Source organism: Protobothrops mucrosquamatus, unplaced genomic scaffold (assembly GCF_001527695.2).
Source record: "Protobothrops mucrosquamatus isolate PMUCROS unplaced genomic scaffold, P.Mucros_1.0 scaffold_66, whole genome shotgun sequence".
Lineage (NCBI taxonomy): Eukaryota > Metazoa > Chordata > Lepidosauria > Squamata > Viperidae > Protobothrops > Protobothrops mucrosquamatus.
Window position 1 is genome coordinate 36,742 of NW_015386142.1, and position 27,850 is coordinate 64,591.

General features: G+C 44.3%; 1 protein-coding gene across 1 annotated transcript in view; it reads right to left on the reverse strand.

Annotated features, from left to right (window-relative positions):
- LOC107284926 (sodium- and chloride-dependent creatine transporter 1-like) overlaps positions 1 to 27,542 on the reverse strand; it is a 28,425-nt gene extending 883 nt beyond the window's left edge. The window contains exons 1-13 of the mRNA XM_015813061.1: positions 27,512 to 27,542; positions 20,719 to 20,967; positions 18,130 to 18,261; positions 15,949 to 16,204; positions 15,267 to 15,399; positions 13,865 to 13,999; positions 12,663 to 12,766; positions 11,123 to 11,247; positions 9,461 to 9,573; positions 8,004 to 8,141; positions 7,293 to 7,395; positions 7,019 to 7,119; positions 420 to 590 (exon numbers count right to left, since the gene is read on the reverse strand). Coding sequence (XP_015668547.1) covers positions 420 to 590; positions 7,019 to 7,119; positions 7,293 to 7,395; positions 8,004 to 8,141; positions 9,461 to 9,573; positions 11,123 to 11,247; positions 12,663 to 12,766; positions 13,865 to 13,999; positions 15,267 to 15,399; positions 15,949 to 16,204; positions 18,130 to 18,261; positions 20,719 to 20,967; positions 27,512 to 27,542 — 1,791 coding nt within the window. The remainder of the gene's footprint in view (positions 1 to 419; positions 591 to 7,018; positions 7,120 to 7,292; positions 7,396 to 8,003; positions 8,142 to 9,460; positions 9,574 to 11,122; positions 11,248 to 12,662; positions 12,767 to 13,864; positions 14,000 to 15,266; positions 15,400 to 15,948; positions 16,205 to 18,129; positions 18,262 to 20,718; positions 20,968 to 27,511) is intronic.
- Between the last annotated feature and the right edge of the window lie 308 nt (positions 27,543 to 27,850).

The window sequence follows — 27,850 nt, forward strand, 5'->3', positions numbered from 1 at the left end:
GACCCCTGTGAAATGGTCGATCGACCCCAAATGGGGTCCCGACCCACAGGTTGAGAACCACTGCCCTAGAATTTGTTTATGGCTATACTTAATAGACCAGCAGACTATACACAGGCAAACATCTTAACTGCCAAATGAGGTGGCAGGTCTTGTTCATAGGCACGTTGTCAAGTTTTAGACAAGCTTTTGCAAAGACTAGCACAGCTCCCTCACTGAAAAATATCTCCAGTGTCACTGACCAATCATGCCGTGAGATGGAAATATAAACTATGTTTGAACAAGGAGGAGTCAAACCATCACCCTAGCCTCACAATGGTACGTTCTCACACCAGGCAGAATTCCAGGTGTCCCAAACAGACAAGCCTAACAAGCAAGATTGTTCACTCGGCTTCGGGTAGAGATGAGCCATTGACACTCACCTGTTGGAAGGTGCCCTTGCTTCGCAGAAGTTTGTAAGCGACAGTGCAGGGGATGCAAAGCATGGAGGCAAGGGCCAGCATCCAGCCAATAGCCTCCCCCCACCAGGGGTAGACATAGGTCTTGTTGTAAGTCAGTGGTTGGTAGTTTACCACGTGGAACAGGAAGATGCCCTGATTTAGGAACAGAGAAAGAGAGAGAGAGGGAGGGAGACAGGGAGGGAAAGAGAAGAGACCAAAGTGAAGATCAAAGTAATTTCAAACTGGCTTCCTTCTAGTTTTTCAGTTTTAATGACTGAGGTATCTATTTGCAAACTGAACACTTCTTCAGCTTTCCACATTTTGTCCCACTTTTACACTTCATCCCCTTCTGCTCTTTTAGACAAATTGCTTTTTATGTTATTTTTAATTTCTGAAGTAGACATCTTGTCAAAAGTTGAAAAATTATTCCAGTCAGGGAAGGAAAGAATTTCTGACATCTAGCTCTGACCTCAATAAATATTAGACAAGAAATGGTTTTTTTTCTGCTCCTAGGAATTGCATCTGAAAATGCTAGGTGCTTTGAACTCCCTTTTTTTTTTTTTTTTGGCTTAAAAGATGTATTTCTTACCCCTTAGTAATACACTGTTAGACTGTTTTTAATGTGTTATTTTTATGCTGGTCTATGAACAGAATAAAGATTTGGTTGAATATATTGCCTCTGTATTACACACATTGTACCTATCTTCAGCAGCAGCAGCAGAAGAGAATACCATAATTTATAATGCGTATTTTCTTATATGCATTAGATTGTAATACCGTTTGAACTATTTGGTAATTCATGTTGACTTATCTTTTTTGAGGTTTAGGGAGTAGAGAAAGAGAAAAAAAAATTTCCAGGGAAGCAAGGCAATTCCTATGTTCATTGAAACAGGATCATTTTCAAATAGGTTCACGAAAAGAGGAATATTATGCATTTGCACCAACATAGTACTGTCAGTTGTGACACATCTTTTGAAGTGAGTGCAAGTAGCAGTGTTGGATACATGGGCAGAGGAAGAGGAGTGAGCTTGTTAAGCCTGCCAGCCATCACCTCTTTTTAAGTTTTACTTTGTATTTTTAGACTAATTCCAATTTCAAAATGTCTGGAAAGCATGCCATCAATTTTTAGCAACAGAAGAGGCTCTGAGGCTCAAAGAATTGGTTTTTTTTGGGAGGGGGGGTGAATGACCCCTAGGTTACCCATCCCCAGAGTAGATTGTAGAATACATTCTTAGGTAAAGTGGAACATTAGACAGGAGCAGAGAATGTGTCACTACAGTGTTTGTATGCAGTGGGAAAACTGACCTGTCAACATGTAGGAATAACCTCATGCCATTTTAGCAGTCAGTCAGTCAGTCAGTCAGTCAGTCAGTCAGTCAGTCAGTCAGTCAGTCAGTCTGTCTGTCTGTCTGTCTGTCTGTCTTATGTCTTTCCCACATTGGCACATGTAAAATCCATTCAAACTGTGTTCAAGGGCTTGTTTCTAAATGCAATGTTCTCCTAAATCAGTGATGGCGAACCTTTTAGAGACCGAGTGCCCAAACTGCAACCCCAAAACCACTTATTTATTGCCGGGTGCCAGGTTGGTGTGGCCCACTGGGTGGGCGTGGGTGTGACCAAGGTGGGCATGATCACCTCGTTGTTGCTCGTGGGGAGGGACGCCTGTGGGGGCCGGGCAGGGTTGGGAGAGATCCAGGGGGTCTCTGGCAGGTGGGGCGGTGAGCAAGAGGCTTGTCCTGTGGGGTGAGGCGAGACAAGGTGAGGCAGGGTGGGGGTGCCATTGTCACAGGGCAAGGTGAGGCAGGGGCCGGGGCGGCTGCTGCCTGACACCATCGGCCCCCGCACACAAAGGCCAGCGAGCGCATGGGTGCTGGGATGCATCCAGCCATGTGGGACCTCAGCGAGTTAGCAGGCAGCTGGTTGAAGAGGGACGGTTGCCATCTCTGGGGCATGGCGCGTGTGCCCACAGAGAGGGCTCTGAGTGCCACCTCTGGCACGCATGTCATAGGTTCGCCACCACTGTCCTAAATTATACTGTGTATCCCTGAGCCCTCCTGGGTTATCATAATGGACTTCTAAATGTATCTTATACTAACATGTGCATTTCTCAAAGCCTTTTGGTCCATTCTGTAAGCAAGAACTATAAGTACTGCAAAATTCAGGGCAACGCACCATCCAGAGGCAACATATGTTTCAATGAACACACTGCTCTGGGAATTCCAAAGCAGGTCAATTCCCACCAGAATTCACAAAAATGTAACTGCTACTGGATATGATACAGATATCCAGGTTATTTTTAAACAAGCAGGGGAAGGCTGTAGTCAAAAATAGGACGGGCTGTTCTTTTTTTTCTTTGTTGGTTTGCTGTAATGCAGAACAAGCTTTTACAGCCATTTTTCTCAGCTCAAGCTCTCGCTATGGCTAGCCAGCATAGTGGGCAATCAAGCACATCTGAAGGGCACCAAACTGAGGACAGTTGACAAAGAAAATTTTGGGAATGAACTCCAGCCTCACCAGCTGAGTGCAATAACAGGGTTCTCTTCTTAAAAATAAGACCTGAACATGCCCCTGTGGTTGAGCCAATGCAAAAGCAGAAGCAGGGGGGCACATTTTGAATTACTCCTCTTTGTAAATTTGCCTACGTCCTTAAGCTTCAGATTCTTCTGCCACCACAGACTGCAGGGCATCATTTGTCTGAAATGGTATAGGGTTTCCTGCCTGAGCAGGGGGTTGGACTAGATGACCTCCAAGGTCCCTTCCAACTCATCATCATCATCATCATCATCATCATCATCATCATCATCATCATCATCATCATCATCATTATTATTATTATTATTATTATTATTATTATATGACCTAAGAGGGATGGATCACCTCCGATGTGTGTGGCTCTCCATTTTTTTCTGCCCCCAACTTTCAGGACCCTTTAAAAAGCATTGCCGAAAGGGGGCAGGAAAACACTCAGATCATTGAATAATAATAAAAAGGCATGTGGACTTCTCAAAGATTCTCAAACCCTCAAATCAAATCAATGAATAAATAAATAAATCTATCTTCCCTTCCCCCCCCAAAGGAAGGGGGGGGGGATTTGCTGTCCAAAGGTTGCTTGCTAGGATACATAAAAAAAGACTTCTTATATTGATTCAGATTCTGGTATCAGTATAGACTGATAAATGATTAAAAGGATTATTTTTAAAAATGGTGAGTTTGGGGGAATTAGCCCTTCGTGCTAGCAATAGCACTTAGACTTATATACCGCTTCACAGTTTCTTTACAGCCCTCTCTAAGCAGTTTACAGAGTCAGCATATTGCCCCCCAACAATCTGGGTCCTCATTTTACCGACCTCAGAAGGATGGAAGGCTGAGTCAACCTTTAGTCGGTGAGAATCGAACTCCTGGCAGTCAGCAGAATTAGCCTGCAATACTGCATTCTAACCACTGTGCCACCACCGCTCAGGAAATTGCCCCTTCCCTGCCCACACAGCTGTATCATAGCTATTAGTACAGCTAGAGCACGAGGTGATCTACACATCTACAGAAAAGCAAAACAAAAATAAAACACCGGAAGTACAAATGCCAATTGGAATTCTATGTACAAATTGTAGCAGGAGCATCCCTTCCCAATTCAGATACCCTCGACCCTCTTTAAAAAAAATTCCTGAAGATCTGGCTCTCCCCTCGAGTGCTGGACTAGGCTGTTCCATAAGCCGCTAGCCCAGGGGTAGGCAACCTTGGCTCTTTTATGACTCGTGGACTTCAACTCCCAGAATTCCTGAGCCAGCATGGCTCCGCTTGGAAACCTCTCCCTTTCCCCTCAGCATGGCTGGCTCAGGAATTCTGGGAGTTGAAGTCCACGAGCCATAAAAGAGCCAAGGTTGCCTACCCCTGCTGCTAGGACATGCTAGTCTGTGTTATGTGAATGATTGATCTCAGAACTGCATATGCTTCTATGCGGTTCTTCTTATGACTGATGCATTTCTTAATTTTTTTAAAAAAAATTGTTAACTGCCTGGTTGCCTGGTGAGTGACAGCTGTATAAATCAGACAAACGAGTAAGAGCATCATAGGGGCTAGCAGTCTAGAACAGGGCTTTTCAACCTTTTCACCCATTGTACCACTTTTAGGATATGGCAACATCCAAGTACCACCAGTCGCCTAGCAAGGTGTCAAAAACTTGATGACCAAAAAAAAAAAAGAAAAAGGAAAAAAGTGATGAAGTACAGGTAGTCCTCGATTTATAACAGTTCGCTTAGTGACTGTTCGAAGTTACAATGGCACTGAAAAAAGTGCCGAGCAAGACACCTGCCTGCCCACCCGGCGGCGCTCTTCCTCCTATCCGAGGTTTTCATTGTTGTGAGCATTTCTGTTGAGGATTGGCAGTGGGGGTGGGGAGGGGGGGTGTTTGGTTTTTATTCCCCCCGTCTGCTGGGTGGTTGCAGCAGGTTTTGGTCACTTTACATGACCCTTGGACACTGTGACTGTCATAAATATGAATCAGTTGCCAAGCATCTGAATGTAAATCACAAGACCCTGGAGATGCTGCAACATTCCAGCTGATTAGTGCTTCTTCAGGGCTCAGCAGAAGCACCAGGATCAGCGCTGAGCTCCAGCTGGACCCTGGTGCTGATCCTGGTGCTTCCGCTGAGCCCTGACAGCCCTGCAGCTCCAGCCATCTCTCGCTCAGGCTTGTGTGGTGCTGCCACCGGTTCAGCTCATTCCCCTCCCCCGCCACCACTTTTCTAGGATGGTCACGTACCACCTGTCAGGTGCCAATGTACCACAGGTGGTACCCGTACCACTGGTTGAAAAGCCTTGGTCTAGAAACAGCACTTGGCACGATCAGTTCAAATCTAGTGAAGGAAACCAAGTTTTCAGAAATCATCAGGGTTTCGTCCTCTAACATAGATGGCTAACACAAGCACTAGCTGCCACATGTATATTAAAGCAAAGGCAGACATGTGAGGATTACATTGTTTTCATAAGAGGTTTCAGGGTCAGAGGTGTGCCTAGAGGCGTGTGATTGCATTTAGTTATCTTTGAACTGCTTTCTTGTTTTAAATAACAATTTGTGTGCACGGATGCAGACACGTGCACCTGAATTTGGATGGGAGCTCTACCCAGGAAGGAAACATTACTGTTTTTGCATCCCCTCCTCCGTACATTTGCATCTCATCTTTGCTGCCAGTGGCAGCCAAATGGCATTTGGGGAATCGGAAGGGATAGGAAGGAGCCCTGGCAAAACACCAAGCCCTCGTGCCAGCAATTTGTTGAACTAGGAGGCAATCTGAAGGTCCAGAAACAAAATACTCTTTAAAAAAAACAAAAAAACAAAAAACAAATTCAAGGACATCCAATATCCTTATTTTTGTATGATTGCACAAAGTAACCTTTGAATGGGAGGGAAAGGAAAGGGCAAGCATTTTCCTTTGAATGCAATGTGCTCAGCAAAATGTCAAGTTGCCACCGGCTAGGATTGAGGTATTGCGTAACCTTCGTACTTCATCAAGCTCATTTTTAAAAAACGGCTGGGGGGCAGGGGAAAGTTGTTGGGGAAAAAAAAGAAACAGCCTAAATAGGGTCCAACTTTAAGAAGGGCCTTTCTGATTCTGGGTTCAAGACCCGAGTGCCACGTGATGGGGGTGAGCTCCCGTCCTGCCAACCCAGAAGTTCGAAAGCATGCCAATGCAAGTAGATGAATAGGTACCACTTTGGTGGGAAGGTAACCATGCTCTGTGATGCTCTGGAAACATGAGCATGGAAATGTCTTCAGACAGCGCTGGCTCAATGGCCTTGAAACGGCAATGGGAACCACCCCTTGAAGTCGGCAACGACTAGGGCACGGGTTGGCAACCCGCGGCTCCGGAGCCTCATGTGGCTCTTTGAGCCTTCTCCTGCAGCTCCCAGCCTCCTCCGCCATTTGCAGCGAGAGAGACAGAGACAGAGAGAGGCACTTGCGCTTCCCTTCTCTCCCTCTCTCTCTTTCTCTGTGTGTAAAAAAGAGAGTGGCCTCATACTGTTCTCGGACAAGCTGACAAGCTTATTGGGCGGGGCTCCTGCCTTTGCTGCATCTCAGCAGGAAGCAGCAGAAAGCAGAAAGTAGCAAGCAGCAGCTCTCTCTCACTCTCACTCTTTCTCTTACACACACACACACACTCACACACACTCTCTCTCACACACACACTGAGTGGGGGAAGAGGACTGGCAGACCAAGGACAGGAGAGAGCCAGCCCAATAAGAATGTGTGTCAGCTTGTCGGAGAACAGCGTGAAGCCAGCTTGCCAGGTGAGCAGGAGATCGGAGAGAGGGAGAGGGGAGAGAGAGGGAGGGAGACAAAGAGAGAGAGAGAGAAAAAGAGAGAGAGAGAGAAAGAACTCATGCACAGCAGCCTCTATTTCTTTTTAATTAAACTCTTCAATCAAGTTTCCCCCCCTTGCGCGCACACTCTGGGAAACGGGTCCAAATGCCTCTTTGAGTATTAAGGTTACCGACCCCTGGACTAGGGAGTAAAATCTGCAGGGACTCCTTTACCTTTTTCTGACTCTGCACCCATCCCTACCTCCCCCCCTCCCGAGACTTACCACACACACCACAGGAGTAATGAATAACCAGCACCACTTCATATAGGGCAGAGGCCGGTACCCAATCATCCGGGCGATGTCATCCATGAAGCGGTCGGCTCCTGCAAAGAGGAGAGAAGGAAGCTGAAGAGAAGCTGTTTTCCTCCTACCTGGTCCAGGTTAGCTCCCTAGATCTCTCTTAGCATGGAGGGCAAAAACGGGGCTTGAGGAGAAGGTGAGGAACGGCAAGTAAATGCTGACTTTTCTTTCCCTCTCCCTCCCTCTTTCCACTTACCATAAACCCAGGCAACCACCACACACTCCCAAAAGGCTTGCCAGAGCAGTGTGATTCCACTTGCAGAATAGTTGTCGAAGAGCTGAAAGACGTACATCCCGCCCTAAAGGCACAGGACACAGGAGAGGAGCCAATTAAGGAAGCCATTCGGAGCAATATTGTTTATTGGTGTATGATGCTGGCAAGGAAATGAGAAAATGTAGGAGCATGTGTGAACAGCCCATCCCAAGAGCTCCATCCAGCTTCTCTGCCTCCCTCTTTTAAGATTAAGACAACCTTTGTTGTCATATTCCTGTATACACAACGGCACATGTTAAAATGAAATTCCAATGCCCCCTCTCAAAAGAAAGAATACCACTGTTGGTTTCTTTTGCAAACAGGACACTTCGATTGACTCACAGAGGAGAAGGGAATACTAATCATGCATATATTTATTTGGTATTTTCTGAATCGCCCTTTAAGAGTGGCCTGGGGGTGATTGTCAGACATGCAATAGACCTTGTGGAAGAATAAAAGTAAGCTACTATTCCCCGGATGACTAAAATGGTTACTTCTGTGAGTGCGTTTAGCGCTGGAACCTGATGGTCATGATCGTAATAGATTCATAAGGCGGCCAAATCAGAGAGACTCAAGCAGCTTACAATTAAAAGCTCCCCCTAGCTGGAGTCCATTTTACAAAAAGGATAGTCTTTCTTCCGGCCTTCAACTCACCTGAGTCACCATGGAGAGATCAATGACACAGCAGACCAGGCAGCAGATGGCGGCTGTGATCTCCCTGCGGGGTGAGGCTGCTGCTGGCTGTGGAAACAGGTCTAGGATACCAGTGATGAAGCCTTCGACGCCCACAAACTGGCAAGAAGCGAGTAAGCAGGGAGGGAAGGAAGGGAAGGGAAAAGAGAATGGGTGACTAATGCACTGGGTTGCACCCTGTTTAATTCAGATGATGTGGGAGACGCAGAATTGGTGGGCTGAAAATACCCTTGGCACAGGGCTTGTGGTCTCCCAGCAGAGACATTCGCCAGATGGGAGATTAAAAAATAGTCAAATTGGTGATCATGACTACGCAACTGTAGCCCAACATCTGTTTGTGTATTCCCCAGGTGTAGCACCTTAAACAAGAGTGGAGTTTTGATGCTTCTCCCAGACGCCCTGATCTCCTTAATGTCCCAAGAGCTCTGATCTGCTCTGGGTAGCCTCCCACTGCCCTGAGCTTATAATATCTGACCCAGCCTGTCATTTTTAGTTGTGTCAGACTACGATTCCCATAATTCCTCTGCTGGCATCCTTTTGGACCACGATGGAGGGCAATTATGGGAGTTCAGATCTATAACAGCATTATTTTGGAGCCACAGTAGATGAAGTGTCTAATGTGTGACTGTCGCGCATTCTCACCACGTCCCCCTGAACTGCTGGATTTTTAAAAATGCAGATCTAAATTCACTTACATTCTAATGCAATGGTTCTTAGGCGACAGGATGGCACTTGGGCCAGAAATATTATGCGTGGTGTGAACGATCTCTTCTTACAGAGCCCTTTGAACATGCCCAGTGGTAGCCTAATTAGCCCAGCCAATGTATGACAACAATGTACATGCAGACGAAAGCTGGTAGGGAAGATGTTTGACCTCAAGAAGAAATTGGATTTTGCGGCATGAAGGAGTACAATTATCTTGAAGGAGAAGAGAAACCTCAAAGTTGTTAAATGCTTTCTTCCTCACTCTTGGTCACTTAGGTCAAGATTTTAACTATCTTGATATCCCTTTCCTTTTATAATTGTGGACAGCAGCAAGGGTATTCCTGATCCTCAAGCAATGAGGAACACTTTATCAAATTAGTTCTGCAGATACTGATGGTACTGATGGTACTGATGATGCAGATACTGATGGTCCAGACTACATGCAGCCCTGGACAGCTGGTAATGTGGCCCCACCACAAGGTCATGAACGTTTACCATCATTATGTGATTTATATACATTAACTGTATTACATATTTTATATGCGGCCCAAAGCAATTCACTCAGTGTGGTTGGCCCAGGAAAGCCAAAAGGCTGGACATCCATGTGCTACAATGGCAGGAGAAAGCTGGGGGGGGGGATTATTATGGGAAAGCTGGCAAATCCCCACCTCTATTTTCTACCTTTTCCTACCCCCCCCCCCCCAAATGGTTACCTGGCTGTCCAAACCCAGGACAAGAAGCATGAAGAAAAACAGGGTAGCCCAGAGTGGAGAGAGTGGCATCAGCGTTACGGCTTTGGGATAGGCGATGAAGGCCAAGCCAGGACCTGTAAGAGAAAAACATTACTTGAGAATGGAGACTGCAGAAAAGTCTTTCAAGATCTAAGAAACTGACTTCATGAAGAAGGACATCTTCTTTGGAAGAAGCTTTCAAGGTCTCGGCAAGGAGTTCACAATTTTTCTGGGACTGAGGTCCACGCTCAGTTTTCAGACGGTAGACATTTATTTTTAATTTGATCAAAATTTAACGGCATTCATCAAACAGAGTTCATAAGACTACTGTCCCGCAATATATTTAACTCAGTTACCTTCAACCATACCAAAAATTACAATTCCCTGCTTAAATTAATTTAGAGGAATCCTGGGACCGCACTGAAAGCTATGCTAAGGTAAGAGACTGGGCACCTCTGGTCCTGCGATTGTGTTTCCTAGCCCTCTGCTTAAAATCCTTTTTTAAAGGAGATCCCACTGAATCCAGATGCAAAAGAGGCATTCGACTATCGAGGTACTTTCCCTTGTGCAAAACGCTTGAAAGAATCTGCCTCTCAAGAATATACTGTAAGTGCTTTTGTTTCTACATGGAGACTGCTTCTGGACTTTGGGCTTGAGGTGGAAAAAAAAGGAAACTTTGATTTTTGGTTTTTACTGATTAGATTGATTTGTTGTTACAGAAATGGCTATGGAAAAGTAAAAACTTGAGGCTCAATGTTAATGCTTCATTCTACTGTAACAGAGGAAGTCGGAAGTCAGTGTCTTTTTTTTTTTTCTTATTCCCTATATATATATATATATATATTGGTGGAAACTAATCAAGGAGAGAAGCAACCTAGAACTAAGGAGAAACTTCCTGACAGTGAGAACAATTAACCAGTGGAACAGCCTGCCTCCAGAAGCTGTGAATTCTCCAACACTGGTAGTCTTTAAGAAGAGACTGGACAGCCATTTGTCTGAAATGGTATAGGGTTTCCTGCCTGAGCAGGGGGTTGGACTAGATGACCTCCAAGATCCCTTCCAACTTTACTACTACTACTACTACTACTACTACTACTACTACTACTACTACTACTACTACTACTACTACTATTATATATGTGATAAAATAAATAAATTCGAACACCAGGATAATATCAAACTAAAAGCTGTTTAATACAAATGCTGAGCTTTCGTCGGCCAGCACTGCCGACATCATCAGAGCATAAAAGCAAGTTAATGGGAGTTCTCTTTATGTTACTAGCCGGCTTTGCGCCCGGCTTTTCGACCTGGTCATTGGTCCACTCGATGTCTCTAATTGTTTTATTTTTAAAGGGCACGCGTTTGCTGCTCCCTTGATAGTTTCCAAAACTGCTGTTCCCTTTTCCCCTTTCCTTCTTCCAATATATAACCAATAAAGCTACTGAACTCCGGGATACAAAAGAGCCATTTTAATTACTGAGCTTTCGTCAACATCATCAAAGTAAGGGCTAAAGGTGGGAATAACCTACATATATACCTGTGTGACATGTATATATAAAGAATCTGCCTCTCTCTCTCTCAAAATAAGGGGGGAAACCACTGGCAGGAAGGAAATTGAAGCAAACTCTGACTGCTGCTCCTTACCTGACTCTGCCACCTGGGAGATGTCTACCCCCTGCTCTGATGCCATGAAGCCCAATACTGAAAATACTACGAAGCCAGCGAAGAAGCTGGTGGAACTGTTGATCACAGCCAAGAGATAGGCATCCCTGTAGAGAGGAATGGATGAATTAATACGACCAGAAGTGGATCCTTAACGTCCTCGGCCCTCCTCCCTCATCCAGACAGCAACAGAGGACTGCTCTGCTTCTGCCTTGCCCAAAGGCCCAAAACTCCAATTAGCCTGGAAATTGCCTGATTCTTTTGACCTGGAAACCTTTTCCTCTAATCATACACGTAGCAGTGATTGCTGTGTGGGAAAAAAAACACACACAATGCATGGTCACAACTGAACACACATTATGGAAATACCCTAGCCTTGCTCTTTTGATTAAGATTACAGAATATATCCCAAAGGTGCAACTGGATTTTCTTGTTTTTCTTTGAAGATGTTTCTCTTCTCGTCCAAGAAAAATGAAAGGATTCCTCCAGCCAAGAAGGCTCCACATACATTTGCGCTACTCGGGTCACCCTGAGGACACAGGCAAACCTCCAAATGGCCTTAACGACTCTCCAAAAGAAGGCAAGTGACCAGCTGTCTGCAAGGAATATAAATCCTTCCACCACCACCCCCATCCACTCAGAGCTGAAGAAGCTTCTTGGATGAGACGCGAAACGTCTTCAAAGAAAAACAAGAAAGTCCAGTTGCCTCCTGAAACTTTAGGATAACCATGACCGAGATGACTGAGAATCTCCATAGATATTACAGAGTATAGATGTTTGTGTGCAGAAAGTGAAATAAAATGATAGCCGAGACAATGTTAGCAAAGAGGCTCACTGACAGCTATATTCTACCCGCCAAAAAAAATATATCCCAACACTGTTCTGCCCTGACAGAACTCATAATCTGCAAGAAGAAAAGCCGAACTAGTGTATTTCAAACTTGGCAACTTTTAAGGTGTGTGGATTTCAACTCCCAGAATTCTCCAGCTAGCATGCTGAAGTCCACACGTCTTAAAATTGCCAGGTTTGAAAAACACTGATTTAAATTATGTAAATCAAGCATAACTGCACACAGTCTTGTCTTCTGCATAATTTGTTTAGCCTTTGCTAACCTTGGAGTAGATGCTGAAACTTCTTAATCCTTAATCATTGTATACCACTTACACTCTTATTGCTTCCTTTCGCTTCCAATATTGTAACTTGAAGGACTAAAAAAAAAATGTCAGGGAAGTGGAGAAATGAGATTTCTCTGGGTGTCAATTGGGTACACGTTGTGTCAAATTATATACTTATGGAAATTAACAGAAAGCACACAAAGCTAAAAAAAAATCAGTGTGTTGCTAGATGATATGCTGGTTTAGGGACAGGGAGAGGGAGAAAATGGGATTAAGTTGATTTAATACCACTTTTTAAAGATTATTTTTTGAGAGACAGCATTTTTTTTTAGGATTCAGACAATTCCAAAAGATTTGACCACCATGGTTGGCTCTCAGAATTATGTGTATGTGATGTGGGATCTCACCTGTAACAGTTGTTGTGGAAGCGATTGTAGCTGCCAAGTGCGGTCAGGGCTCCCAGCCCAATAGCATAGGAGAAGAAGATCTGGGTACCAGCATCAATCCATACCTGGGATGAGGGGAACAGCTGTGGTATAAACCCCACTAGTGGGGGGGGGGGACTTGGTTCGCATGGCCTGACCAGTGACTAGAGGGCAGCAATGGTTGCATGCAAAAGCTTTGTTTCTTGTAGAGCAGCGGTTCTCAACCTATGGGTCGCGACCCCATTTGGGGTCGATCGACCATTTTACGGGGGTCGCCACGCAAGGCTGTCTGCCATTTTTTTCCCCCTTTTCCAGCGGGTGCCTCACCTCCCTTGAGCTGGGCCAGCTGGTGGTCGGCCTGCTCCGTCTCTGCCGCTTGCCAGCTATGCCTCGGCTGGCGCAGGGGGCGGAACCACGCATGCGCGGCGGTCCCGGGCAGGGAAAGTCCTCGACTTACGACCGGTTGGGTAGTCCTCGACTTACGGCCGGTTTAGTCCTCGACTTACGGCCGGTTTAGTCCTCGACTTACGACCGGTTGGGGGTCGTGGCATTAAAAAGGTTGAGAACCACTGTTGTAGAGACATTGACTACAGCCTCATCCTTTCCCCAATTACTTCCCTCAATGATAACTTTCCCCATTCATCTCTCTCTGTCAATGCCACCCAAATTCTTTTTTTTTTTGTATAGATTTTATTAGTTTTTATAGGGATATGGTGGGGTCGGGATTAGGGTCGGGATTTGGGTTAGGGTTGGGGTTTTTCCAAATAACATTTTCAATATTTAGCAAACAGCATAATGTCTGGGTACATGTATTTAGCTAAAAATAAAATATTGTTAATTATCATAAACAATATGTTAATTCAACACTCAATAGCCTTCTTCTTACTAACATATATTCAAAATTACATATCACATTCCTTTCCCTCTGACTCGTTTTTCTAGCCACTGATAGAATTTATCCCATGTTCTAAAGTACACTGAGTCTTCTTTCCCTTTTATCTTTAAAGTCAAGCTATCCATTTCTGCACGCTCTAGAATTTTCTTAATTAGTACTTCTTCAGCTGGTAAATTTTCATTTTTCCAATGTTGGGCAAATACAATTCTTGCTGCCGTTAATATGTGTAGTATTAGATATCTGCAATCTTTCTCATAATTAGCTCCTATTATTCCACCCAAGTTCTTACCTGAGCCACAGCAAGCTTGGACCAGTCAGGTTTCAGGTAGTAAATGATCCCATCCAGTGCGCCAGGCAACGTCACTCCATGCAAGAGCAGGAGGATAAGCACCACGTAAGGGAACAGTGCAGTGAAATAAACAACCTGCCAGCCAATGAGAGGATTAGAAGTTACAAAACTGTATAGCTGGAGGACCACCCTACCTGGATCCTGGACTACAGTTGACGTGATGGGTCACAAGTTATGAACACTCGGATAATAGGATAGAATAGCTATCTACTCTATCCTATTATCCGAGTGTTCATAACTGGCTGGAGTAATTCTGGGAGTTGAAGTTCACACAAGGTTGAGAAACACGGGGATAAAGAATGAGGACTGTGTTAAAACATATGCATGTAAAAAGACAATATCAAATGAAAATAAAAAACCTAGTCTATGGCTGCTAGAAGCCTTGTCAGGCTTACTTCCTTTTCTGCAATTCACAAAAACAGCATATGCCATTAGTTTTCAGGAAACGGTACCCTTGGACCCCTTTCTCCTCTTTTTTTCAATAGCTGTCTGTAGTTATTTCCAAAGAATGATGTACACTTGTACAGCAGGCAGCTTTACAATCCAGTGGGAAATACAAATAACATTTGCTTGCAAGTACTTCATGATGAAGAATTGGTTAGGCAACCCTCTTCCTACCTTCATTGCATTTCTTACATAATGACTGTTGCTAAACTGAGGTCAGAGGAGGGTAGAAATAGATCTACCTTGCTAATAAATAGTTCCTTGAAAGGGTTAAAAAAAAACCCCAATTGTTAAGTATGAGGTCCATTAAGTCTGAAGCAGAAATGGCAAGATACCAAATTTCATTCCAAAGCCAGGAAATCTAGAGACTTAGCTTGCTCAGTTTCAGAATGAAATGGCAAAGATCTCGGCTTATCTGAAGAATCATTCAAATGAACAATTTTTATCAATATGGAGAAGATGGATTGTTTATATTCAAAAGAAGCATAGAGTGGTAGAATATAACTTAGGTTTTTAGATTTTATCTTATTTTGTTTATTCTTTCTATCTTTTTTGTAGATTAAGATATTCTGTGGAGTTAGGGATATTAGTATTTGTTTACTCATATATGAATATTATCCTGGGATTAGGTTTGGGAAGTCTGGGGGGGGAGGGGGGGTATATACTTGTTATTGTGTTTATTATGCTTTTGATTGCTTTGTTATGATGGAAAATAATAAAAAAAAATTTGGAAAAAAAAGAAAAGAAAAGCAGGGCATTTCAACATTCAGAAATAATGGAATCCTTATTAGAGAATTTATCCTGTACTCAGTGTCATTATGGCCACCAGCATAAGCTTTCGCTGAAACAACACACACACGCACACACACACACACACACACACACACACATCAGTTACCTTCCCAGTTGACTTGACCCCCTTCCAAATGCAGAAATAAACAATGACCCAAGTTACAAGCAAGCAAAGGCTCAGCTGCCAGCTGATTTCTCCTGGATCAGCCAGATCCCCTGAAATATGCAGCACTTTGTTCCTGAGGAAATGAAGAAGGAGATTAGAAGAAGGCCCAGCCTGAAAGAGAGAGAGAGAGAGAAAAAAACTCTTCTGTGGGAAATTATTTGCTTCTCCTCATGTATGGGTCTGGCTCAGAGGACAGATCAGATTTACAGATTTCAGATTTTGTGAAACCATTAAAAATAAGCAAGTAGTCAATAGTTAATTGAGTATAATTTTTAGTATTTTGGAATTCCTTGCTGGATTTTCTGCCTCAGGTGCCTTTGGGTTCCTCTGATCCAAATCGTTCCATGACCTCTTTTCCCTCCATTTTGTAGTTTCCCTTCTATCTTGCTCACAAGACCTTCCCTCTACTGGGCTTTCAAGAAGCCTCCTCAACTCATTCTTCCTCAGCTCTGGCCTTCAGAAGCTGCTGTACTGCAACTCTGCCAGGCCGGCCAATGAAGAAAAATCTAGGCGGTGTGCATTGGTAGCACTGGAAAAGGCCACAGATTCCCCCCTCCCCACAAAGCCTTTCTCCAAGGAGATCTACACCAGGTGTGCCTCCTAGACATTATCACCCACTCACTCCCAGAACTCAATGACGGGAGAGCGTTTGTCAGCCAGGCTGCTGCAGTTTCTGGTGGTGCCGTTGTGGGTGTTGTTGCCGCAGTCGGTCAAACCAAAAAGCTCGGTGCACTGGGGAGTGTTCCACGAGTGGCCACAGGTGGCCCACGGTAGCGTCTCTGTCAGTGAGTGGGCCAAGTAGAAGACACCCCAGACGAGGATCATAATATAGTAAGAGTTACAGAAGAAGACAATAACCATGGAGGCCAGGCCCAAACCTAGAGAGAAACAGCTGATTAGAGCCTGAGGCATTTGGGGGGGTCTATTGATGGACTGTCACACCCTCAAACTTAGGCCCTGTCTCTAATGGTAGTGGAATGAAAGTAAAGCAAAGTAGGGAAGCTTGAAATGGTAGAAGGGACTGTACCTCATGAAATGGATGTGGAGAAAATGTGAAATAATATTTTGAATGCGCTCTTACATTAAATTAGATGAAAAAAACACGGTAAGCATAATTGTCCCTAGCTTTTCTCTCCCCCCCCCCCAGTTAGATTTTCTTAATGAGAAGAACTCAAGAATAAGTTGGTAAAAAAAAACCTCTTGTTTTCTGCAATTTTAAAGTGCTGCATGTAGAAACCATGCCCTGTGTCTATCCTCAACCTTCTTTTCCCATGTGAATTTCAAGCAAAATCTATATAGCAGACAGTCCAGATTGTGTTTATATCATGTCAACAACTCCCAAAAAACTCTGCCCCTAGGAAAAGTGAATTCATCACAGTCATTATATATACGGTACATACATGTTATTGTTTATTTCCCTTTTTTATCCTGTTTTCACTAGGCCTGGGAAAAGCTGGAGAACTGCAATATTAAAGACTTCCATATCCCATCTACTGGACAGCCCTATAATTGTAAATTCTAGAAAACGATACGGAAGGATCACTCAATTCCGGACCAAATATAATATTCAGTGTGTTTGTAGATGACTCACAGCCATTCTTATAATTAGAGAACAGCTCTAAGTGCCAGGAAGGCAAAATGCATACATAGTGCAGCTTTGGGGAAAATACAAAGACTGCTGCCAAGTAGGAGTGTGCGGGGGAAAAAACAACAGCAGAAAAATAGCTTTGTCCACATCTGGAGCATGGGTGTAAATTAACGTGTGATATACTGGCTGCCTTCCAAATGACTACCATATCTCAAGGAGGCTGCCCTGTCATCATTGTGATGGAGTTTTACATTGGTACCAAAGCAAGGCTCTATCCACACAAGCCTGTGCGTCCCCTGCTTTGAACGAGCCATTGGTAAGAAGCATCAGATAGCGCCAGCTACTATTCCTTCCTCTCCGGCCAACTAACAATGACTGGAAACTAAACTTCCATTTCCACAAGAACGTCTGTGGCAAAGTTTCCAAACTCTGTGCTTCAGAAATTAGTTTCCACATTAAATTGGTGAAAAGACTGAAAGTGCGGTAAAATCCTTGTAGACTGGGCTTCAAATAGCTGGAGGAGCAAGAGAAGGCGTCAAACCCACTAATTCTTTGGCTCCATCTTGCGTTCTTTCTCATATTTGTGGGCTAGATTTGTAGTTGCTGCCAGAGAATACAATGGGGGCATGTGGTGTGGGGAATGTTTGGGGGAGACATGCTACATTGTTAAGGTGCAGAGCAAGATTGACCTTTTGGGAAGAGTAGGAATGGCCTTTAATGAAATCCCTAACTTCTACACCAGTGATTTCCCTCATTTTATCCTCTCTGCCTAATCGTAATAGATGAGGGAGCCGTCACAATAGTTTACAGAAACAGACGGAAGCTCTTTGGTTCTCTGTAAATTGTTCTTTGACACTTTTTATGATGTAGCAATATAGCCTAGAACAGGGGTAGGCAACCTTGGCTCTTTTATGACTCGTGGACTTCAACTCCCAGAATTCCTGAGCCAGCCATGCTGAGGGGAAAGGGAGAGGTTTCCAAGCTGAGCCATGCTGGCTCAGGAATTCTGGGAGTTGAAGTCCACGAGTCATAAAAGAGCCAAGGTTGCCTACCCCTGGCCTAGAACATTTTCTTAGATGAAATTCTGTAAGACAAATCAACTTTGCATGCTTTAATACTCTGTTGCTACACATCTTCAGCTTCACAACAGCTCCCGCTACTTCTGAATCTAGTAGGTGGCTGAAAGCTAGAGACCAGTGTCACCGAAGCCATTACCTTTAAACAGGGGAGCAATGTTCCAGGCTGCAATTCCACCTTGCTTCATAAACTGTCCCAGGGCCACCTCCAGGAAAAAGACAGGGATCCCCCCAACGAAAACGATCAGCAGGTAAGGAATCAGAAAGACACCTGCACAGAAAAAGGGAGTCAGTACTCTGTCCCTTTTTCAAGAAGCTGGGAGTGTTTGCAGGGTCTTTTTGGTGGTGGTGCTGAAATTATGGAATGCCAAATCCCACTCTCAGTTGCTATCTTGCTTTAGGCTTTTAGTAGTATTCTCCATTTGAATGAGCTATGGGATTATACCAAGCAGGTATTTTTTTGCTGTCAAAGACACAGACATTGTTCTCTAATCTGAAAAAGTTAAGTCCTTTCCTGCTGCAGTGCATTTTTGAACATTTCACAGGACAGAGAATTTGGGAAGATGTAGATTTATTTTTCCTTATTGCATGTGAAGCATATTAGGACAAATAGAGAAGCCTCGTAAACCGCATCCTTGGATGCAGTGGTGGCATTTTTGCAATGTTTAAAAGATATTAACATTCGTAAAATCTTGACACCTTTGAAGGACAGTCTCACATTGTTAACCTCTTTCAAACGGGAGGTTGAAAGATAGCGATTTCCAAAATCCACCTAATACTGTAATTCAAATGAGATTTGAACAGAAGCTGCTCAACTCATTTTTTTCAGCATAATTGCTAGAACAAGTTTTCTATTTTCCATGGCTGGTTGAGGAATTCTGGGAGTTGAAGTCCACACATTTTTAAGCTGCCAAGGCTGAGAAACACTGTGTTATAGAAGTCAACATCCAGCTGAATGCTTTCAGACTGTTTTTTTTTTCTCTCTCTCTCTCTGTCTCTCTCTCTCTCTCAAATCTAAACTGGGAAAATAAAAAGAATGTGCACAGACCCGTGTCTATTCTCTCACAGCAGGGGAAAAGAGAGGTAATTCTAACACTGAATCAGTTTAATACTCCAAGAGTTCACTGTTCAGAACTTGCTGATTTTGCAAGTATTTTCAAGATGCCTCTGGATGCAACCCAAGCATTTTCATATGCTATTTTGGTTATTATTATTTTGTTCCAGTTCTTTGGTTGTCGACCTGTCCCAATTCCACGAGGCACACCGCAACCAATTAGAAATTCTTTCTTTGCCCACTTCCCATCTACTGTCAGAGGTGTACTCCCTTAGGGCATGCCAGCATAAGATTTTTAAAAACATTTGATGACATATTCTAGAAGGAGATTCCTGTATATATTGGGGCCATGAGCCTCAAATATTTTCGCTGGTTGCCTTCTCTAGGCTCAAGAGCCTCAATGAAAAAGGATACACATAATCCAGGCAGGGATGGTGACTGCCTTTGGGACTAAATATAGAGAAACCACTTTTCATTTTCTATTGGGTAAACCCACACAGTTCCCATCTATCTGGAATAAGGTCCAAGACTGTCCAGAACCCAGAGATGTAAAGTCACAAGTGGACAATGCTTCTTGTTAAAGAGGTATAGGTAATTAGTATTTGTGTCATCAACATTGTCCCTGTGCTATTTGTTTCAGCTTTTGGAAAGGCTTTTATTCTATCAGAGTTAAGAGCAGGACACTCTTTCTCTCTTTAAAAACTATTGCCTGTCTCTCTCCATTTTACTCCTTTTAGAAACAACACAGATTCTTACAAAAGGGATGGTTATAAAGTTTTCAGCTGCAGGGCAAACCTTGTGATCTAATGAGACAGAGAGATGACTCTGAGTATTAGGCTAGTAATTTATCTATGGACAGAATACAGGTAGCCTGTAGCATTTTTCTGTATAAGAGGCAATTCTACCACAGTGCCCTTTGCATAAATTTTGGGGATGCTTAAGTGTGTGCAATAAACATTTGTCCACTTAAAAAGATGATACCAAATAGTGCCCTACTTTTTTATGTAGTTCACCTTGGTAAGTTTTGCCACCTGGGGAAAAAAATTGTCTGAGTTTGATTAATCCAACCTGATGGAAAGGCAGCAGGATTCACCTACCATGTAATAATAATAACAGTAGTAAAGTTGGAAGGGACCTTGGAGGTCATCTAGTCCAACCCCCTTGCTCAAACAGGAAACCCTATACCATTTCGGACAAATGGCTGTCCAGTCTCTTCTTAAAAACTTCCAGTGTTGGAGCATTCACCGCTTCTGGAGGCAGGTTGTTCCAGTGGTTAATTGTTCTAACTGTCAGGAAATTTCTCCTTAGTTCTAGGTTGCTTCTCTCCTTGGTTAGTTTCCACCCGTTGCTCCTTGTCCTGCCTTCAGGCGCTTTGGAAAATAGCTTGACTCCCTCTTCTTTGTGGCAGCCCCTGAGATATTGGAAGACTGCTATCATGTCCCCCCTCGTCCTTCTCTTCATTAAACTAGACATACCCAATTCCAGCAGCCATTCCTTATATGCTTTAACCTCCAGTCCCCTAATCATCTTTGTTGCTCTTCTCTGTACTCTTTCTAGAGTCTCAACATCTGTATCGGGGAGGGTATAAGAAAATAGATCTCGAGGCCAAAGACAGTGACTACATATCACCCGTCCCATCGCTACACATTCCAGTCCCCATGGCAACCCCCTTACCTCCTCCATTTTTGTAGCAGAGGTACGGAAAGCGCCAGACGTTGCCCAGTCCTACAGCAAAACCAACACATGACATGATGAAATCCATCTGGCGTGTCCAGGTCTCTCGCTCAGGAAAGGACAGCTTTGCCGGCCCGATGGGTACCACTAGAGGGACAGTGATGGCTCTCTCGTCAAGGGTGGAGTCCCCTGGGCCACTGATTGGCTCAGCACTTTCTGGTTCGGCTACCTCTGAGCACTCACTGCCCTCTGTGGAGAAAAGACAAGCTGTTAGTCAATCAGAGAGAAAGACCAGTAAGCTGATGAACCCAAGCATTTCTAGTGGCTGATGGTTGGTGAGCTGAAGGGGTGGTGATCACGGGCAGGTGCTTGACACTCTGCTCAACCGTTTGGTCTTCCAATTAACTTCCAGATCTATGTCTGCTATCAACAGGGCTAAACACATGAGAGAAAGTTACAATGGTAAAGAGTAATTTGAAGCATGGACCTTTGAAGGCCACAAATTATCTTTTTTTAAAAAAAGGTTCGCCAATGCACAACAGCTTTCAACTAGCAAGAAATACTTTACAAAGAGATTTTATTGATTGGCGAATTCAATTTATAAGCCGCCACTATTGTCCAGGTTACATACGGCGTACTTATTTATTTATCAATCATACAGGTAGTCCTCCGACGTACGACCACAACTGAGCTCAAAATTTCTGTTGATAAGCAAGACAGTTAAGTGAGTTTTGCCCCACTTTATGGCCTTTCTTGAGTGAATCACTGCAGTTGTTAAGTTAGTAACACGGTTGTTAAGTGAATCTGGCTTCCCCATTGACTTTGCTGGTCAGGAGGTCGCAAGAAGTGATCACGTGATGCTGGGATACTGCAACCCTCAGAAATACAAGTCAGTTGCCAAGCATCTGACTCGTGGGTGAAAGCGGCAAGAAGGTGACAAGCAACAGGGAGAAAGCAGAACTATTTAACTCATTTTTTGCATCTGTCTTTACACAAAGGGAAAAAACAGACCAACCTATCAAAAATAGTGCCATAAAAAACAGAATAGAAACACAAGTTAAGATAGGCAAGAAAATGGTAACTGAGCACCTGTCCAGCCTAGACGAGTTCAAATCGCCAGGACCAGATGGATTACACCCCAAGGTTCTCAAGGAACTGGCAGATGTGATCTCAGAACCACTGAACTATATTTTTCAAAGATCCTGGAGCACTGGGGAACTACCAGAGGACTGGAAAAGAGCTGATGTAGTTTCCATCTTCAAAAAAGGAGAAAAAATGGACCCAGGAAATTACAGACCTATCAGCCTGACTTCAATACCTGGGAAGATCCTGGAAAAGATAATCAAACAACGAATCAGTGAACACCTAGAGGCAAACAAAGTCATTACTAAAAGCCAACATAGGTTTGTCAAAAATAGATCATGCCAGACAAATCTTATTGCATTCTTTGACCAAGTGACAAAATTAGTGGATCAGAGGAATGCTGTGGACATAATTTACTTGGACTTCAGTAAGGCATTTGATAAAGTAGATCACAACCTACTACTTGACAAGATAGAAAAATGTGGGTTAGACAGCATCACCACCAGATGGATCTGTAGCTGGCTGACCGGCCGTACTCAGCGAGTGGTCCTCAGTGGAACCGCATCTACATGGAGGGAAGTGTGTAGTGTGGAGCCCCAGGGCTCTGTTCTGGGCCCAGTGCTCTTCAACATCTTCATCGATTTGGACGGGGGGGATAGATGGGGAACTCATCAAATTTGCAGACGACACCAAGCTGGCAGGAATAGCCAACACTCCAGAAGACAGGCTTAAGATACAGAAGGATCTGGACAGACTTGAACACTGGGCGCTATCTAACAAAATGAAATTCAATGGTGAAAAAAGCAAGTTTCTATATTTAGGCAAGAAAAACCAAATGCACAGGTATAGTATAGGGGGTACCTTGCTCAATAGTAGTAACCGTGAGAGGGAGTCCTAGTGGACAATCACCTAAATATGAGCCAGCAGTGTGCTGCAGCTGCCAAAAAGGCCAACACAATGCTAGGCTGCATTAACAGAGGGATAGAATCAAGACCACGTGAAATGTTAATACCACTTTACAATGCCTTGGTAAGGCCACACTTGGAATACTGCATCCAGTTTTGGTCACGATGTAAAAAAGATGTTGAGACTCTAGAAAGAGTACAGAGAAGAGCAACAAAGATGATTAGGGGACTGAAGGCTAAAACATATAAGGAACGGTTGCTGGAATTGGGTATGTGTAGTTTGATGAAGAGAAGGACGAGGGGGGACATGATAGCAGTATTCCAATATCTCAAGGGCTGCCACAAAGAAGAGGGAGTCAAGCTATTTTCCAAGGCGCCGGAAGGCAGGACAAGAAGCAACGGGTGGAAACTAAGCAAGGAGAGAAACAACCTAGAACAGTGATGGCGAACCTTAGAGACTGAGTGCCCAAACTGCAACCCAAAACCCACTTATGTATCGTCAGGTGCCGGGTGGGTGTGGCCCATTGAATGGGTGTGGCCCATTGGGTGGGCGTGGCTGCGGTGATAACAGCAGACTGGGTGGGACTAAAAAGTTCAATCAATCAATTCCAACTTTGTGAGATCTTTTTTTTTCCCGCAAGAAGTTGAAATTGGTTGATTGATTGAACCTTTTTTTTTTTTTGCACACGGCAGTGGAGGCCTAAAGTGAAAAGGTTTTATAAAACCCAGCTGAAGGCCTAGGACTGGGGCGACGGCAAGTGTGCCCACAGAGAAGGCTCTGCGCGCCACCTGTGGCACGCGTGCCATAGGTTCGCCACCACTGACCTAGAACTAAGGAGAAACTTCCTGACAGTTAGAACAATTAACCAGTGGAACAACCTGCCTCCAGAAGTGGTGAATGCCCCAACACTGGAAGTTTTTAAGAAGAGACTGGACAGCCATTTGTCCAAGATGGTATAGGGTTTCCTGCCTGAGCAGGGGGTTGGACTAGATGACCTCCAAGGTCCCTTCCAACTTTACTACTACTACTACTACTACTACTACTACTACTACTACTACTATTATTATTATTATCTGGATTTTGATCATGTGACCATGGGGATGCTGCAACGGTTGTGTGAAAAATGGTCAAAAGTCACTTTTTTCAGTGCCACTGTAACTTTGAACGGTCACTAAATGAACTGTTGTAAGTCGAGGACTACCTGTATTTAAGAATCGCCCATCTCTCTCATTACAGAGACTCTGGGTGGTTACAACAATAAATGTGTGGAAAGCTGAAATAAGCAACTCTATTGCTGTAACAGGGAAAGAAACATCAAGAACCAAGGAGTAAAAATCCCAAGATCAAAGTGGAGTCACAAATTGCGCTGGCTCAGGATCTGTTGAAACAGCTCCATTTTAAAGGGCTTTCTTAAACACCCCTCCAGCCGTGGAAAGAATATTATCCCACAAGGCAGATGTGGCTACAGAAGAGGCACAGAATTTTTTCCCCTAATGTGATGTGCTGCATCACTTAATATGAAACAACCATTCTTTAACGCGGACAAAAGAACTGGCTCGTGACATTTTGCTGCTTCAAATAAGTGGCTTATCCCTTTGATTTAAAAACTTTTTTTTTTCAAGTCATGCAAGAGTGGGATTTGTCCTTAACAACTTCTATAACTGGTGGGGGCTGCTGAGGCTTGTCGGGGCTACGTTCCAGAAAGTGGATTGGGTCATGGCAAAAAAAAGTAAAGTTGGTTTCATTTAACCCAATTTATTACATAAAGTGAACAGAATTACTGTTTGTGTATTTCCGTCGTATTAAAAGTAATGATTTAACCATAATTTTTGAAGGGCTCAGGGATCATAGTCTAGGCTTTGGGCACCTGTTGTATAACATTTCTTAATAATGTTGCCAAAGATTCAAGGCTGCTTTTCTCTCACGGATACATTTATGGGTTTTTTTTTTGTGGGAATTTACAGATAAACTGCAAAAGCTACTCTGATGGCAACCTTGCCAAGAATTCTGGATGGGCAAAACCAGTTCCCACCGCCCCAACCAATGTTCTTCAGATTGCTGATTACAACAACGAACCATAAAGTATGTTTCTTTTTAAATTAGCGTTCAATAGCATTTTTTTGTCTAGATAAAAATCAACAGAACACAGCCTATTCTTGACTAGATTTTGCAGGGCTGCGAAAGCCACATAATTTGGCAGCATGGCAAAAGTTGAAGGGTTGGGTCTCCAGATCCCATTCTACCACCCATTTTTTTTCTTTCAGTACGTTTACAAGTGTTGGCATGCTAATTTTTGTTAGGACTCCAATATGAAACTGCCATTTGGTTTTTTGCTCTTCTGTGTGAAGGAAAACACTTAACAGGTAAAAGACTTGCATAAACCTGTGAGGGAGGTGTGCATGCATGAAAGCATGTTTTGCACACATATCAATATTATGAGCACTCCATGTCCATCCTTTAGCCCCTAGATAAAAATCAATAACTTATTTCCTTCCCGGGAATTTTCTTGGCATCACAGCATTTGAGGCCTGTCCCTGCTTCCTTGTTCCTTTGAGGGCCGTACCTTACCGAAATCACTTGACAATGTAATCACTGAAATAATTTTGCAGGCATCTTTCATGTCATGTGCAACCTTTGGAATGCAGACACCAAATTTCATTCTTTCTGCTTAGAGAGTTGCAATTTTGATGTCACAATGCAGGGTGGTGAGTCACCCAGTAGGCAGTGATGCTGAATACACACACACACACACACACACACATACAGAGAGAGAGAGAGAGAGAGAGAGAGAAAGAGAGAGAGAGAGAGAGAGAGAGAGAGAGAGAGAAACACTAATACATGAACTCGCACAGCAGTTCCTATGCTCACAATGCACTTGCACATACATCTGCTCAAGACTGTACTTTGGGCTGTTTCACACAACTCCCTGTGATTCTCAACTCTCCCCCCCCTCCCCACTTGGAGTGAGGCTTGGAGATGTGGTTGTGGTTCCTCAAGATTTCTGTTTCGTAACACAAAGACAAACTGAATCGCCCCTCCCCTTCCTCATCCAGGAAACAGAGGGCCAGTCAGACGCGAAGATATTAACAAAATGCTGAGTCCTTTCTTGTAGGTTAAGTAGCCTGATCACAACAAGTTGCTTCCTGGTGCCAATTTCCCTTGCCTGTTCTCCAGGCTCTTCCACTGCCTTGCCCCCCCACCCCCCAAAAAAGAGTCTGACTAGTAATCCTCTTTGCACCGATGAGCATCTCTAAAACCAAGGAAAAGGGATGTGCTTTGGACAAAAACAAAGGCACCAAGAGTTGTGGGCAGAGCAAGACTACGCTCCAGACACAAAGCCCTTTTTCCTTGTCTGGCTCCCCTTCCCCCACAGCTCACATGCCACCTGGGCCCAACATGTGACTGGGCTAATCCCCATTTTCTGGGGTTCTGGATGCTCTTTGGCTGGCTCTGCAGATGGCCATTCTCCTTGGGCTAGGCATGGAGAAGCACATGCTTTCTTCAGGAAAGAATTGGGGAGGAGATGGAGGAAGCAGCAGAAGGTGGCTGGAGAGGGATGGTGTAGCATGTTTCACATAAGCAAGTTCCCACCCCTCCTCTTCTCCTCCTGCTGAGTTGTTGCCTTATATGGAGCTAAATGCCCAGAACCTCCAAAGGTTTCCTTTCCTTAGCTTCACACAACTTGGAAGGGCCAGCTGTGCCGTGCATTGGAGCACTGTGTACCCCTGAGGTATCAAAGCTCTACTGTACTGTGCACACCACATCCCCTGAGTTCCACCCCACTGGCTCTAGATGAACGAGCCTGGAATAATTACCGCCATCCTCCATGCCAAATCCAATCATCCTTCTGTAAAATTACCCCAGCCCACCATCAGCATCCCTCCTCCCAGCTTATTAGGAAGCTCAGGGAGAAACTGTAGTGTGAGAGTACATTTGAGGGAATTAGAAATCCACGGATCCCTAACTCTCCCAGCCCCAGCAAACGAGGGAGCAGAATGTAAAAACAACAAGGAAGGATGGGCTGACCCACATGGAGCAAAGGTGTGCACTTCTGACAGAGGGGAAAAGAAAGAAAACAGAACAGAACAGAATAACAGAGTTGGAAGGGGCATTGGAGGTCTTCTAGTCCAACCTGCTGCTCAAGCAGAAGACCATATACTATTCCAGACAAGTGGCTATCCAGTCTCTTCTTAAAAGCCTCCAATGATGGAGCACCCACAACTTCTGAAGGCAAGCTATTCCACCGGTCTATTGTTCTCACTGTCAGGAAATTTCTCCTAAATTCTAGGTTGCTTCATCCCTTGCTTAGTTTCCATCCATTGTTTCTTGCCTTGCCTTCTCGGGCTTTGGAAAATAGGTTGACCCCCTCTTCTTTGTGGCAGCCCCTCAACTATCGGAACACTGCTATCAGGTTACCCCTACTCCTTCTTTTCATTAGATTAGGTAGCTCAGCAGGGGATAGCTGATCTTGCCTAGCCATTAATACGAAGAACCTGGAGATGAGGCCAGAGAGTAGCAGTTTTTGGAAGGTGTGATGGCTATTGTACTATTGTCCTAACTTTTTTTTTTTCTCAAGTTAACCCACAGCATCGCATTCCTTACCTGAATTCACTTGGGCAGATTGCCACAGAAGCACCATAGGATCTCTGCATGCGTTCCAGGAGACCCTGGGAGCAAAATCTTTCTCCCCACACAATAGGCAAGCATCGTGGCCTCCCCAAAGCCTCCCCAGGATGAACAGGTGAGAATTCCTCACCTAGTTCAGCACAGCACTTCCTTCTCTCGCATGCAAGGTCCTCCTTACCTGAAGATGTTTCGGTGGACACTGGAGCCATGTCACGAGGCTGGTGGCAGGGCTCTGCGATGGAAGACTGAGATGGGTGCTGGATCGGGAAGCTGGCTCTGGGTCTGGGTGGGAATCAGGACGTAGTCTCAGAAGCAATCCACAAAGCACTTGAAGGTGAGGCGAAAGAACCTCATTGATGGGGATTTACACCAGGGAAACGGGCAGTGGGTGAGAGTCTGGGCAGGGCCTTCAGCTCAGAAGCAGGCAGCACAGACCGGGCTGAGCATGTGCTCCATCCCTCAGCGCTGGCTCTGAGTTCTGCTGCTCTGAAGAGAATGGAGAGTGGAAGGCAATTGC